Below are 14,740 nucleotides of genomic sequence, written 5' to 3' on the forward strand. Positions count from 1 at the left end.
AGTGCGCACTGTCCCCGAAATGGGCACTGCACAAACACCCCCATCCTGCCCTCGGCCCAAACCCCCTCCCCAGCCGCACCTGCACAGCAATTAGAGCACACCGAGCTGAAGGGTGCCCAAGGTGCGGCACAGAGAGAGGAGCGGGTGCACAGAGAGAGCAGAGGGCGCACAGCACTCCTCGCTCCACACTCGTACCGCAGCTCCCTCCCGCACCCCAGCCCAGCCCTGCGCCCTCCTTCCCTCCGTTCCTCCCTCCCGCGCTGGGCTTGGTCCGGGCTCGCCCTCCCAGCCTGTAGCCGCCGTCAGTCCAGTCCGGTCTCCTCCCCTCCTCGCTGCTCCCGCCCCTCCCGCCCCGGCTCCCGGAGCTCCGCTGATGCCAGAGCGGGCTCCAGCCCGGCCGAGCCCCGCCGCAGCGCGCTCCCCCGAGAGCCCGGCCAGCAGCGCCTCCCCCCCGGCCGGCAGCGCTGCCCGCAGCCCGCAGCCGCTCTCCGGGCCAGCTGCGGAGTCACCGCACAGGACACGAACCTGCGGCGACAGCAGCAAATGCGCCCGGCGAGAGGCGGCCGCCCCCGCTGGGCTTCTCCCGGGCTGGAGGCGAGCTCTGCCCCCGCCCAGGGCCAGCGGGCCCGGCCGCGGTGCCACGGGCTGGCCGGTCCCCACTGATGCCACCTTGTCACCCGCGCTCGGAAAGCATGCGGGGACACGGCTGCTGGCTGTACGGGGACACGGGGCTGGCAGGGGACAGCCGCTGCTGAGAAACACCCCAACTTTGTCATCCCTCTGATCTGCTGCCACCAGGTCCCCATGAGGTCACTGCTGCTGCCGCTGCTGGTGCTGTGCATGCCGCGGCTCCCAGGGACGCTGGCACAGGTAAGCGCTCGCTCGGCTCCCCAGCCCCGCTTTGGCTCCGCGGCTCTCGGCTGCCAGCTCGCTGCCGCAGGGGCTGCCGCGGCTCGGGGCTGCGGGTGCCTCTCCCTGGCCGTGCAACCGCGCCACATCAGCGGCTTCGCCGTCCCAGCGGCGCTTCCCCCGCTGCCCCTCGCCCCCGGTGCTCCGGGCCCGCTGCCCGGGACCGCGGCGTGTCCCCGTTGTTGCCGTGGTGCGCGGCTCCTGGCCCGGCTGCTGTTCCCAGGCTCCCCAGCCGCTCCGCTCTCTTCTGCCAAAAGCGCCGCGATCGGTGGGGAGCCGACACGAGTCTGCCCGCAGAGCCGAGGGAAAAGAACGCCAGGAAAATGATGGTTCTGCTGTGGCTTGTAGCAGGACAGGGAGTGGGCAGGAGACATTTCCTTTAACGTGGGGGGAACTGACGCCAGTCCAAAGCCGGGCACACCCTGCTGGGAGCAGGCTGTGAGAGAACGGGTGTCGCCGCTGCCGGGAGGGTGCCAGGGGCTCCGGGGATTCTGTTCTGCCCGCTGGGGTGGCAGCTGGGCTGAGGTCTGTGGTCCCTCCCTTCCCTTGGTGGTGGGAAGGAGGTGTGCCTGTAGAGGGAATGAGATTGCCTGGCCCTGTGCAGAGCTCAGTCCCTCCCTCTCTCTGCAGAACTTCTCCTGTGTCCTGGCTGGTTTGGTGGCCTTTTTCTCTGTGGGCATGGCCTGTCTGCAGCCCCAAGACCCGTGCAAAAGGCCAGGGCAGCCCACAAGCTGCATCTGCCAAGTCTGTCTCTTTGCCTTGGCTAAGGGAGGTCTGAGAAGTGACCCAGGCTCTCCTAGGAAAAGGGATCAGAGCCCACAGATGCCATGACAGGGTGGGAGCTGTGCCTGGCACAGGGCACATCTCCCAGGTTCCAGTCTCATCCTGCTCCCCTCTCACCTGACACTTTCAATCCCCCAGGGCGAGGGATGCAACCACACAGCCCAGGCAGGGCTGGAGGGCCAGGATGCACGTGGTGAAAGAGGTGAGTCACAGCAAGGAGGTTCCTAGGCTGAGGAGGGCAGGATGGTCTCATGCCTGGAGGGGTGAGATGAGATGTGTTGGACCAGGACTCTTGGAGTTAAGAGTAGCTTTGAAATATTCTACTTTGGGCTGACTGCATGCCCAGGGAAGGGGAGAGTCAGTCTCATCCCTCTCCAGCAACCAACTGGATGGGAGCACAAGGCTCCAGAGCTCTCTGCTTCCACAGAGCACCAGCTGGGCTCAGTGGCAGCACTGCCATAGGTGCCCTGCTCAGCACAACTATAGGTGCTCTGCTCAGAGCCTTGGAGCTGGATCAGAATCTGGGTAGAATCAGAATCTCTAAGGCAGCCCCACGGCTGCTGTAGGCCTGGGGCCAGCACAGTGCCCATATGGCATCAGCCTGTTCCAGTGAGAGATCACCTGGATGATCCACAGGCACCTGTCAGGGCATGAGGTGTGTGTGGATGTGCTGTGTGTGGTGTTGTTAGTGGGAACATGAGCAGTGTTGGGTCACAGGCCTCTGGCCCATTTTAGGTACATTTGTGCTGCAGATGTGAGGAGGGTGACAGAGGGAGGCAGGTGATGGAGCTGACGGAAACTCAAGAGAAGCAGAGAAACATGGGCTGAGAGCTCACACCTTCAGGAGATAAGAAAGAGCTTGCAGTAACAAACCATCCTGTTTGTTTGGACAGTGAACTGTGGGTTGCCTTCAGGTCAGCTCTGCCTGGTGCTCTGGGTGTCTGCTGACAGCAAGGGTGGCCCAGGGCACCTGGCCCAGGTATAGACACCTCACCCATGGCACCCAACTGCATTTAGTTAGCTAAATGTTACCTTTCCTGAGCTGGCTGATCCTAAATACACACTTGAACTTCTCAGGGATGGCCCTGTGGGGCACTACATGCTCCTGTTCATGTCCACCTGATGTCCTCTAGTCCTTTTGCCCTCACCAGCAGACTCCAAACCACAGCATTGCATGGAACAGAAATTGCACATAGTTCTGAAAGTCTTCAGCTCTGGGGAAGACACACACACAGAGCTCCTGAGCAGTGCCAGTGTTGTCCCTGCCCTGGGCTCACCCCACACTGCTCCTCCCTGGCTTCAAAGGTGCCCCATGGCAGCCCTCTGGGGCAGTCACTGTGCTTGGTTCCTGCTGTCTCACTGTGCCAGACCCTGTGTCAGCCTGTTAGAATACGCTGCACACCATAAATTTTAAGTGCTAGTTATTTCACAAATGTCTTATTAGCACTAGAGCTGTTCTGGCATTTTCCAAAGGCTGAATGCCATAGAAAGGTTATGGATGTGGCACCTGGGGACTTGGGTTAGTGCTGGACTTGGCAGTGCTGGGGGAGCAGTTGGACTCAATGATCTTAGAGGGCTTTTCCAACCTAAATGGTTCCATAACTGACACCAAGGCTGAGGATGGAGATGTGTAACAATCTGCTGGAGGCAGAGATGGACCCTGCCCTGGTCACACCACCAGCTTGGGCCTGACAGACAGGCTCTACTTGGCTCCTCTTGTGTGGGTGACCCTGAGCAGCTCTAAGGGCAGGAATTCAATAGCAGTTTCAGCCACTGACCCAGCAGTTAGGCCAAGCCCTGAATGCCACTTCCCTGTCCCCAGACACTCCATGGGGATGCCACAGCCCCAGTGCACTGTCCTCACTGCTGCAGCACAGCCAGGGCAGGGACACACCTCAGCAGGGCCACTCTGGTCCCACATTTCCTCCATGCATGCAGTGTCCCACTCCTCCCATGTCACCTCTGAACTGGGCATGATGGGGGTGACTCATTGTATGGATCCCCCAAAGCAGCCTTTGCCTGCTGCCACATCCATCCTGTCCCCCTGTCTTGCTCCTCCATGGTGGACCCAGAGCCCTTCCACATCTTTTTGGTGGGCTCAGGCCAGCCAAGGTGATGAGCAGTGGATTATACCCAGCCAGGGAACTTCTGGACAAAGCCCATGGTGACTGAAGCCTTCTGGTCTTTCTCCAGTGGAGCAGATGCTCCATGTTAGGAGCATCTCTTTGACCTGAGTCCATGAAGGTTTCTGAATGTTCTTGTGTTTCGAAAAAGCTGTTCAGAGTCCTTGGGATCAGGGTGGTTGTGTACCTCAGCAGGGGTGGGTGTCTGAGAGCTGGCCCTGTAGGCTGGCACCCAACACCACCAATCCCTGCTGAGAGTTTTGGCTTTGCCTCTACAGGCACCCTCCTGAATGTCAGTGTGAGTGACCATGACCGCTCAGACTCCCTCCTCCTGTCTTGGGATGAGCCAGAGGGAGGTGCCAGGGGGTATTTCCTTGCCCTGTCCCCGCTGGGGTCAGGCATGCTGCTGCAGAATGCCTCTGCTGGACCCAACACCACCAGCTTCTGGTTCCATGGGCTGACTCCTGGCACACGCTACGAGATCGAGGTGACAGCCACGCTGGCCTGCAGGGACACCAGCAGCCAGACCATCACAGCACAGACAAGTAAGGCCTCCCCAGGACCTCAGTGCTCCTACCAGTGATTGTTGTGCTGTTTGGAGTCCTAGTGGTTTGTGGGAGGTTGGGCTTTTCCTCACTTTCACAAGAATTTAAGTCCTTCCTGGGTCCCCAGAGTCGTAGGGGTCATTCCCTCATCCTTGCCCAGCCCCTGCTCCTTGTATGGGCTGGGTTCATGCTGTGTCTCCTCCTAGAATAAAGGAGGTAATGATGAACCAGCCCATGGTGTGGCTCACAGAGAGCTGAGGGGTGGAAAATGTCATGCCTGGAAGTCAAGAAGTAGCCACAAGGAAGGAACATCTGCTCCACAATTTTGGCACATCTCTGTCAATCACTTCTCACCCTCAGGCCTTGCTCTGCATCAAGGGCTGGAGAAGGGGACAGGGCTGGTGGTTCTACAGCTCAGGTGGGGATGGCAGCCCTTGCCTGCACCTCTCCAGAAGATCCTTGAGTAAATCGGTGCAGGTGAAGGTGGGAAACCTAGCACAGGAGAGTAGAGCTGGAGGGAGGAGATTGGGCAGTGGAAGGGCTGCTGTCAGGCAGCAGAAGCAGAAGCTGAATTTCACAGAAAGGGAGGTGGCAGGACCACAGGGCCACCAGGAACAGAGGACCTGTCAGCAGGTGAGCTTCTGGTGATGGTGGCTTCGCCTTTATGAGTTGGGCCTGACCAAGCCTCCCTGCTCTGTTCAGAGGAGCTGCTGAGACTGATCCAAGGGGATGGTGCAGCCCACACAGCCCATAGGAGGCTGGTGAATGGTCTGAGAGGTCATGGGGCTGTGCTTGGGGAATCCCTGCTGCAGCCCCTCTGCTCTGGAGACAGGCTGAGAGAGCTGGGGCTGTTCAGCCTGGAGATGAGAAGGCTCCAGGGTGACCTTAAAATGCCTTTTAGTGCCTTGAGGGGATTTGAAAATGGAGAAATAGGGACTTTTCACATGGGCAGATGGCAGCAGGACAGGAGGGAAGAGTTTTAAACTGGCAGAGGAGAAGTTTAGATCAGATTTTAGGAAGAAATTCTTCCCTGTGAGGGTGGTGAAGCCCTGGCACAGATTACCCAGAGAAGCTGTGGCTGCCCCATCCCTGGGAGTGTCCCAAGGCCAGGTTGGACAGGGCTGGAATAGTGGAAGGGGGAATGAATGAGCTTCAAGGTCTTTTCCAATCCAAACCATTCCACAGTTTTGTGGTTCTATGAAATGGATTTTTGGTGCTCTTTGATTGTTGTCAAGGATATGTTGTGGTGGCACATGATCACCTCATCCTGGTGGATGTTCCCATCATGATGAATGCTGTGCAAATACAGCCAAGGAATGCAGGAGCCTCTGGCAGGTCAGAACAATGAGGGCAGCCCTGGCAGAACCCACTATTGCAGCATTCCCCCAGCCACTCTCTGCTCTGGCCTCAGCCTGATGAGGGCCCTGAAGGAGGAGGACTTTGCTGGTGACACCATGTCCATGGCCCAGGAAAGGGTTCCAGTCCTGAACTGGCTCTCCCAGATGTTTCCAGGAAAACCAGGAGGGAAATGAAGAGGGCAGAGCAGATTCACACTGAGCACTGCCTGATGAGGGGGGTGGGACTGGATGAGCTTTAGGGTCCCTTCCAGCCCAAACCCTTCCAGGATTCTGTGACTGGCTCCTGTGAAGCTGCCTGGCAAAGGCAAGTTCCACCAGCCTGTGAGCAGCCTGCCAGCTCAGGCTGTGGCAGGAGCAGCCAGCAGTGTCTGTCCATGTCCCACGCAGGTCCCTCAGCTGTCCTGAACCTGACTCTGAGCAGCAGCAGCTCCTCCTCTCTGCGTGCAGCCTGGGCACACGGGCACGGCCACAGGGATGGCTACAGCCTGGCACTGTGGCACAGCCACTCCCAGAGCCTGCTGAGGAACGTGTCCCTCCTGCCCAGCACCTCCACCTTCCTCTTTGAGGGGCTCCAGGCGGGCAGTGAGTATGCCCTGAAGGTCAGCACCCTGGCTGGGACCCGCCAGGCCAGCACCAGTGCCCACCAGTGGACAGGTAGGGAGAGATGGGTGCCCAGGGAGGGAGGGGTGCTAGGAAGGGTGCAGCACATGTGCCGGGCTGGCAAGGGGAGGAGGTCTCCAGGCTTGGGATAGGGAGCTTGAATGGTGGGGAATGGCTGGAGTATTTCACATCCCCACTGTGAGCTGAGTGCTTGGGCCAAGGGGAAAACTTTGACCCAGGGCTTGGATTTGTCTGTTCCCAGCAGAGAGGGCAGTCTGGGGATCCTGGATCTCCTCACTGCTGAGAGCTGTGGCAGTGCTGCAGTGCCCAGCCTGCCACCCCTGCAGCCTGAAAGAACATGGCAGTGTGGAGGCACCTCCAGCCTGTGTGGGAGGGGGCACAGGAGAGACATCCCTCAGCAGATCCCTACCAGACCTTCACCCCATGCCAGAGAGCAGCTGTGGGCACAGAGGGAGAGAGGAGGCTCCAGGGACCACCGTCCCCAGTGCTGACCCTTGCTGTGTCCTCTCTTCCCCTCAGCTCCCTCCATCCCCACCCAGCTGAGGCTCAGCCCAGCTTCCAGCACCAGCCTCGTGGCCTCCTGGGCAGGGGCTGCAGGGGCTGCCTGGCTCCACCTGGAGCTCCACAACCTCCTCACCCAGAAGGTCAGCATGAGCCTGTCAGCCAGGAGGGGCCTCAGCAGCTACACCTTCCAGCATCTGCATCCTGGCACTCACTACTGGCTGGGGCTCAGTGCCACAGCTGGGCCCTACACTGTCCTGGGACCCAATGCCACTGCCTGGACATGTGAGTATCAGCCTGGTGGCCCCAGCTCTCTCCCTGCCTCTGGTCCAGCCTCTGAATCCAAAAATCCTTGGGTGCACAGGGTGATTTTGCTTGGCCAAAAGCTGCTCCAGGACCCAACTCTGGGGCACTGCTGTGGTGGGGCCAGTGGATTCCTCCAGCAAGTAGATCCCCCTGTGCTGGCGTGCTTCTCCCTGGCATGCAGTGGGAGCAGCCTCTGGGCTCTCCCCAGGAGGAGGATGGAAGGACAGCAGATCCCACTGGTGTTCAGTGCCTCAGGGGCTTGGCTCTCATGGCTGTACAAGGGCAGCAGAAAAAATGGGGCAAAGGGGCAGCAGCTGAGCTGGTTTGAACTGGAGGCCTCTGGGAGGGGCTTATGTAAGAACAAGAAAGACTTTTTACATGGGCAGTGATAGGACAAGGGGTGAATGGTTTTAAACTAAAATAGGAGAGATTTAAATCAGTTATTAGGAAGAAATTCTTCCCTGTGAGAGTGCTGAAGCCCTGGCACAGCGTGCCCAGAGCAGCTGTGGCTGCCCATCCCTGGGAGTGTCCAGGGCCAGGTTGGACAGGGCTGGAAGACTGGGATAGTGGAAGGTGCCCCTGTCCATGGCAGGGGGTGGGAATGAATGAGCTTTAGGGTCCTTTCCAATCCAAACCATTCCACAGTTCTGTGGTTCTATGAAATGGATTTTTGGTGTTCTTTGATTGTTGTCAAGGATATGTTGTGGTAGCACCTGATCACCTCATCCTGGTGGATGTTCCCAACATGATGAATGCTGTGCAAATACAGCCAAGGAATGCAGGAGCCTCTGGCAGGTCAGAACAATGAGGGCAGCCCTCCAGAATCCACTATTGCAGCGTTCCCCCAGCCACTCTCTGCTCTGGCCTCAGCCTGATGAGGGCCCTCAAAAAGGGGAACTTTGCTGGTGACACCATGTCCACAGCCCAGTAAAAGGTTCCAGTCCTGAACTGGCTCTCCCAGATGTTTCCAGGAAAACCAGGAGTGAAATGAAGAGGGCAGAGCAGATTCACACTGAACACCATTGGCCCTCACATGAGGGAAGTGCCAAGCTGCAGACTTGGAGCTGCTGTGGCCAGTGACCTGTCCTGGCAGTGGCCAAACACTGCTCATGTGTGTGCTGAGAGGAGCTGGGTGCCACCAGATGCCAAATCTCCAGCTCCTTCCTGCTCCACCTGCCAGCCTGGGAGGCTGAGCCTGCTCCCTGCTCCGTGCAGATGGGATTCTGGAAGGCCTCCAGAGCTCCAGCTGGTTTCTTTCTGCTCTGGAGTGAGGCTGATCCCTGCTGTTGCTGTCTGCAGCTCTGACCTGCTCCACTGAACAGAATTCCCCCATGCCAGACACAAGAGCCAGGGGCATCTGGCCAGGAGTTTGGTCCAGGCCAGTTCCTGGGAATATCAGCAAGCTCATGGTGGGATGTGAATGGAGTGCAAGGAGACTTTCAGGAATTTCCCAGCAAGGCTGCCAGCTTTGTCTGGACTCTGTTAGTCCAGGAATGCTTGTGCTGGGGAGTGCAGATGGCTCAGTCCAAAAGGATGTCTAAGGCTCGATGTAACCCTGCAGGAATGAGGCTCAGCAGTGTAAGGGGTACAGAGTGCCCCATAACCCTGACTCACACAACTCTGTTCCCTTCCAGACCCCCTGAGTCCTGACAATGTGACCCTGAGCAGTGCAGAGGAGCAGAACTCCTTAGAGGCTCGCTGGAGTGTCCCAGGGGGACACAGGGACTTCTACCTGGTGACCCTGCAGGAGGGACAGGACAGTGCTCCAAGCAGGAACATCTCCGTGGGTGGGGACAACGACCACGTCACCTTCCACGGGCTGAACCCTGGCCAGCAGTACTCTGTGCAGGTGGTGGCGGTGGCAGGGCCCTACAGGGCATCAGCTCAGAGCTCAGCAGCCTGGACAGGTGAGCAGAAAGCCCTTGTGTGGCCCTTGGGGCTGTTCCTGCTGCCTGCAGGGGGCTGGGGGTGAGGCAGGCACAGGGACAGGCCACCTGGGACACCTGGTGTCAAGAGCAGGAAATTCTGCCTCCCCACAGCTCCTGGTGAGGGGGGGCTCAGAGTCCTGGGCAGGTTTGTGCCAGGCACAGAGCAAGACCAGATCCTGCTTTGTGCCTTCTGGGCTCTGCTCCTGCAGCTCCTGCCTTCCCCTCAGCACAGCTGGATGGGCAGGGAAACACCACCAGCCCCCAGAGGGGGCATCTCCCTGTGCCCAGTCTCTCCTGGTGACCTGTGGAGCCCCAGCTGGTGCTGTCCCAGAGCTGCCACTCTGGGGATGGACAATTGTGCGGAGGTACCCACCCAACCCATGGTGCTGGGGGTCTCCCAGAGCTCTCCCTGCAGCCCCTTCTGCCCCTGTGTAGGGTGGGGACATCTGCAGTGTCACAGAATCACAGCACTGCTAGGGTTGGAAGGGACCTCTGGAGATCATCTAGTCCAACCCCCCTGCTCTAGGGTCACCTAGAGCAACTTGAAAAACAGAAAATATCTTGTGAAAGCCATGCCTGATGCACTGCCCCATGTCATGCTGTCCTTGTCCCCTGCAGAACCACAAGCACCCTCTGGTGTGAGCCTGTCCAGCCAGGGCAGCCCCCACAGGCTGCTGGCCAGCTGGGAGGAGGCCCCAGGGGAGGGCTACCTGCTGCTCCTCAGCCTTGCAGAGCACCCTGTGCACAACAGCTCCTTGCCCAGGGGTGCCACGAGCTTCACCTACGAGGGCCTGCACCCTGGGAGCCTGTACAGCTTTGAGGTCAGCACCGTGGCTGGGCCCTACACATCCTCACCCCAGTGCATCTCCAACTGGACATGTGAGTGCCACAGCCCCTGATGGTGGGACTGAGTCTTTTGTCCTTGGGGGTGTGTGGCTGCCACCTTGACATCTTCAGGGTTGTGCTTTTTTTATAAGCTACAAGAATGTTGAAGTTTAGTGGATGATTAATTGATGATTTGTGATCATGATTTATATTTTTGTTTGGGTGTTTTTGGGGGGCGGGGGGGAGGGGAGAAAAGGAAACCCCTTCCTTCTCTGGTTTTAGGATTAGTTCTGTATCTGTTTTGGGGTGATTGTGGAATGATGTGGACTGATTGTTTAGTTTTTAATACTAGAAAATATAGAGGAATCCCTTCCCCTGATGTCGCACCTCAGGGCACTGTACACCTTAATCCAATAACTGGGCAAAAGGCTCAGCAGGAGGCAGAGGTGCTGCTGATGTGTGTGACCCTGCTGCTTCCCAATCACCAGGCACAAGGGGCAGCTGAGCCCAGTGCCCTTCTCCTCCTTCTCCTCAGCCACTGCTCAGGCTGTCCTTGCCTTCACCCCCTCCACCACGCACCACCCCCTCCAGCACCAGAAGAATTTTTTCTCTGCCAGTTTGAGCTGTGCTGTCCCAGTCCCTGCCAGGCTGGTGTGTGGGTGTCAGCAGGGGTGGTCCAAGCACCTGGATGAGGTTTTCCCAGGGAAGGGATTCCTGCCCCAGCACATTTGGAGCTGCATTTCTGCCAGGTGATTCCAGACCTTTCCTTTCCCAGACCCTTTGGCCCCAGAGCAGCTGACCCTCAGCAATGGGGGCCACAGCACCTCTCTGCAAGCCTCCTGGAGAGCAGCTTCCTCTGGCAGCACTGGCTACACAGGCACCCTCTGGGAAACCAAATCCCAGGAGCAGGTCAGGAATGTGACTGTGGGGAGTGACTGGACCAATGTCACCTTGGAGAACCTGGTCCCTGGGCGGCAGTACACGCTGGAGATGGCTGCTGTGGCTGGGCCTTACAGATCCCCTGTGAGATCAGCCACTGACTGGACATGTGAGTGTGACAGTGCTACCTCACCCTGCTGCAGGTCACAACTGCTCAGAGTCAGAGTGGCCCATGTGTGGGGAGGTGGGGACCAGAGACAGGGGTGCAGACAGATAGAATGGGGAGTCAGCTGGAGCCATGTTGGAAGTAAAAGGGTCTGCAGTGCAGGAGGAACAGAAAACATTCCCAAATGTCACCCAGGGGAAGGTGGGGACCCGCTCCCGTGTCTGCTCTGGGTTTGCTGTGCTGACTCCTGACCTAACTCCAGCAGGCACAGACAGGGCAGGGTGCCCAGCACAGCCTCCCCTCACTGCCTGGCTGTCTCCCCTCACTGCCTGTCTCTCTCCTCTCTCTCAGACCCCCTGGCTCCATCTGGAGTGACTCTGACCAACACCCGGCGCCCAATGGGGCTCTCTGCCTTCTGGGACAAGGCTGCTGGGGATGTGGACCAGTTCCACCTCCAGCTGTACAGCAAGAGCCATGCAGCACAGAGAAACACCTCAGTGGGGCCAAACACCCACAACTTCACATTCCTGGGGCTGTCCCCTGGCACTCAGTACTTCCTGAAGGTGACTGTCCTCGCTGGCCCATACAGATCCTCGTCACACTTTGCCACTGAGTGGACATGTGAGTCAGAAGTGTTCCCAGTCTCTTGTAGGGATGGGACATCCTGGCACTGCCTGTAAGACTGGCAGTGACACAAACTTGTCTGGGTGGAGGGAGGGCTCCAGTGACACCTGCATGCTCCCTGTCCCGGAAGACAGAGCATGTGTCATAGGTTAGGTGCTGTGTGCTGGGCCCCAAAAGATCCTTTTCCCCAGTCAAGTTGAACCTTCTGGTGATCTGAAGGCCAGCCAGGGGCTGGTGGGAGAGGGATGTGAGAGAGGAAGCACAGAGACCTGTATGGGCTTGCTGCTCCCTGTCTGTGGAGCAGAGCAGCCCACTGGGAGCTGGGTGCTCTCAGCACCTGCCTGCAAGCAGCACCCTGGGGACATGCACAGGCAGCTTGCATGTCCCCAGGAGAACAGGGAATGCAGTGGTCAGGTGTCCCCACTTCTCCTTCAGCCCTGTGCCGAGGTGCAGGCTGTGCCCTGGCTCCTTCACTGTCACAGTGGTCACAAGGGTTGCAGGATGAAGAGAGAGGCGAGAATGTTGACCTCATGTTCAGAAGGCTTGATTTATTATTTTATTATATATATTACATTATGACTATACTAAAAAGAAATAGAAGGAAAGTTCTCAGAAGCTAGCTAAGCTAAGAATAGAAAAGAATGAATAACAAAGATCTGTGTCCCGGCAGAAAGCGAGAACAGCTCTGCTGTGAGTGGTCAGTAAATCCAAACATCCACAGGAGACCAATCACAGATCCACCTGTTACATTCCACAGCAGCAGATAACCATTGTTTACACTTTGTTGCTGAAAATTCTCAGCTTCAGCAGGAAAAATCCTAACGAAAGGATTTTAATGAAAAGATGTCTGTGACACCTTCACCACCTCATGGGTGCCCATGCTCTGTTCCCTGCAGATCCCCTGTCCCTGGCCAACGTGAGTGTGCAGCCTGGCCGGGAGCCCCAGGAGCTGCGCGTGAGCTGGGTGGAGTCCGGAGGTGGCAGAGATCACTTGGTGCAGCTCTCAGTGGCCGAGTCGCTGTCCATCATCAGGAATGTGTCAGTGCCCCGTGGAGTGACCCAGCTGGCCCTGCAGGGGCTGGTGCCAGGCTCCAGGTACCGCGTGGAGATCATTTCCCAGGCCGGGCCTCACCGCATCTCCTCTCAGACTGCCATCGGCTACACCGGTACAGCACAGCTCCCTGCTCCACCCACTGTGTGCATGCCCCAGCCCTCCAGCTGCCAGCTCCATCCCTCACTAGATCAGTGCTGCCCAGCCCAGGTGTGCCCCAGTGACGCTGTTTCTCTCCCACAGTCCCCCTGGCTCCTCGTGCCCTGTCTGCCAGCCCTGCCAGCACAGCCCAGGCTCTGGCTGTGCACTGGGAGGCTGCTGCTGGCCACAGGGATGGATACCTGCTCAGCCTGCTCCAGGAGGGCTCCTCTGCACAGCCAAGGAACCTGGAAGCAGGGAAGGACAGCACCAACGTCACTGTGGCACAGCTGGAAGCAGGGACATGCTACCTTGTGAGGATGTGGGCAGTGGCTGGGCCCTACCGCTCTCTCCCCGAGAACACCACCGGCTGCACAGGTCAGCAGCTGGCACCCATGGGTGGTGGCATCAGTGTTGGCACCTGGGGAGAGGAGGGGAGAGGAGAGAGGAGAGAGGAGGAGGAAGAGGAAGAGGAGAAGGAGAAGGAGAAGGAGAAGGAGAAGGAGAAGGAGAAGGAGAAGGAGAAGGAGAAGGAGAAGGAGAAGGAGAAGGAGAAGGAGAAGGAGAAGGAGGAGAAGGAGAAGGAGGAGGAGGAGGAGGAGGAGAAGGAGGCCACCCTGGCCTGGTTTCTGGTGAAGCTGGCCTGTGGTCATTTCCTGCCTCTCACAGTCTCCGTGTATGAAGATGGCTGCATGTTCAGAAGTGTATTTTTTCCTCTCTGACTCGTGTGTCTTGTTTTTCCTCACAGTTCCTGCTGCACCTACAAACCTGAGCCTTACCAACCCAGGCAGCTCCTCAGAGCTTTACACATCCTGGAACGAGCCCCCAGGCAGGAGGGACCACTACCATGTTACCCTGTACAGCCTCAGCACCCAGAGCAGGATTCAGGTCCAGACCTTGAGTCCAGATGCCCTGAACACCAGCTGGACTCAGCTGGAAGCAGGCAGCAAGTTTGCTGTGCAGGTCACTGCTGTGAAAGGCTCCTTAGAAGCCTCTTCCATCAATGTCACCCAATGGACATGTGAGTCTGACTGCCTGGGTTGGGCACCCCACTGTGAGCCTCTACCTGATCTTTCCAGAGCACCACTGCCACCTTCCCCATCCCAAGCTGTGTCCAAAGCTTCTGTGTGATGGTCCCACCCTTCTGCTCACTGTCCTCACTCCATCCTGGACACAGAGCCAGTCCCCAGTCCACCCCAGAGGCTCTGGTTATCTCCCCTGCCACATCCAGCAGCCCACCCCAGGGACGATACTCCCAAAACCATGTGCCCTGTCTGGCCCTTTGTGCCCAGGCTTCTCTCCAGAGGAGCTCTGGTCCAGCCTGCCTGGAGGAGCCCTGGGCACAGCTCTCAGCACTGAGCAGGAGGGCTCACTGTCTGTCTCCCTGTTGCTTTGCAGATCCCCTGGCCCCTGTGAACCTCACCCTGAGCAGCCCCTCAGCCTCAGCCCTGGTGGTGACCTGGGCAGTGCTGGGCCGAGGGGCAGAAGGCTTCGTGGTGGATGCCCATGAGACAGCATCTGGCACTCCTGTGGGGCACACACTGCTGGGTGGCCATGCCAGGAGCCACATCCTGAGGAAACTGAGCCCTGGCACCCGGTACAGCGTGGCAGTGAGGGCCACAGCTGGGCCCTTCCACGCCAGCACCCCCAACCTCACCCACTGCACATGTGAGTGTGATGCTCTCCTTGCTGTGTTCTTCTGTTCCCTTCCCATTTCAGCCAGGCACCATACTGGTGCAGCTGTCCTGCTTACCTCTGCCACCCATGCACGTACCCAGAGCTTGTTCTCTGCTGCATGCAGCACCAGGAGTCTGTGCCTGACCCTGTGCCACACCCTGTCCCTGAGAGCCACCCACAGTGTCAGCCAGCAGCCAGGCAGGAAACAGCTGCCACAGAGCCCCAGCCAGCCTGTGGCACCCTGCTGCTGCCCAGCTCCTGCAGCACAGACGGGGGCATCTCCTTGTGCTGAGCCCAGCTGTGGCT

General features: G+C 58.5%; 1 protein-coding gene across 3 annotated transcripts in view; it reads left to right on the plus strand.

Moving 5' to 3' along the window:
- The first annotated feature begins 366 nt into the window (after positions 1 to 366).
- The window catches only part of LOC135457988 (receptor-type tyrosine-protein phosphatase V-like), a 50,963-nt gene continuing 36,589 nt past the window's right edge, over positions 367 to 14,740 (plus strand). For all 3 annotated transcript variants that reach the window (XM_064732850.1, XM_064732851.1, XM_064732852.1), the window contains exons 1-13: positions 367 to 870; positions 1,831 to 1,894; positions 4,094 to 4,360; positions 6,106 to 6,372; positions 6,859 to 7,125; positions 8,781 to 9,053; positions 9,693 to 9,953; positions 10,675 to 10,947; positions 11,296 to 11,565; positions 12,465 to 12,734; positions 12,863 to 13,135; positions 13,506 to 13,778; positions 14,156 to 14,425. In XM_064732850.1, the coding sequence (XP_064588920.1) occupies positions 805 to 870; positions 1,831 to 1,894; positions 4,094 to 4,360; positions 6,106 to 6,372; positions 6,859 to 7,125; positions 8,781 to 9,053; positions 9,693 to 9,953; positions 10,675 to 10,947; positions 11,296 to 11,565; positions 12,465 to 12,734; positions 12,863 to 13,135; positions 13,506 to 13,778; positions 14,156 to 14,425 (3,094 nt within the window). In that variant the 5' untranslated portion in view covers positions 367 to 804. The remainder of the gene's footprint in view (positions 871 to 1,830; positions 1,895 to 4,093; positions 4,361 to 6,105; positions 6,373 to 6,858; positions 7,126 to 8,780; positions 9,054 to 9,692; positions 9,954 to 10,674; positions 10,948 to 11,295; positions 11,566 to 12,464; positions 12,735 to 12,862; positions 13,136 to 13,505; positions 13,779 to 14,155; positions 14,426 to 14,740) is intronic.

Source organism: Zonotrichia leucophrys, chromosome 26 (assembly GCF_028769735.1).
Source record: "Zonotrichia leucophrys gambelii isolate GWCS_2022_RI chromosome 26, RI_Zleu_2.0, whole genome shotgun sequence".
In the NCBI taxonomy this organism is placed as follows: Eukaryota; Metazoa; Chordata; class Aves; order Passeriformes; family Passerellidae; genus Zonotrichia; species Zonotrichia leucophrys.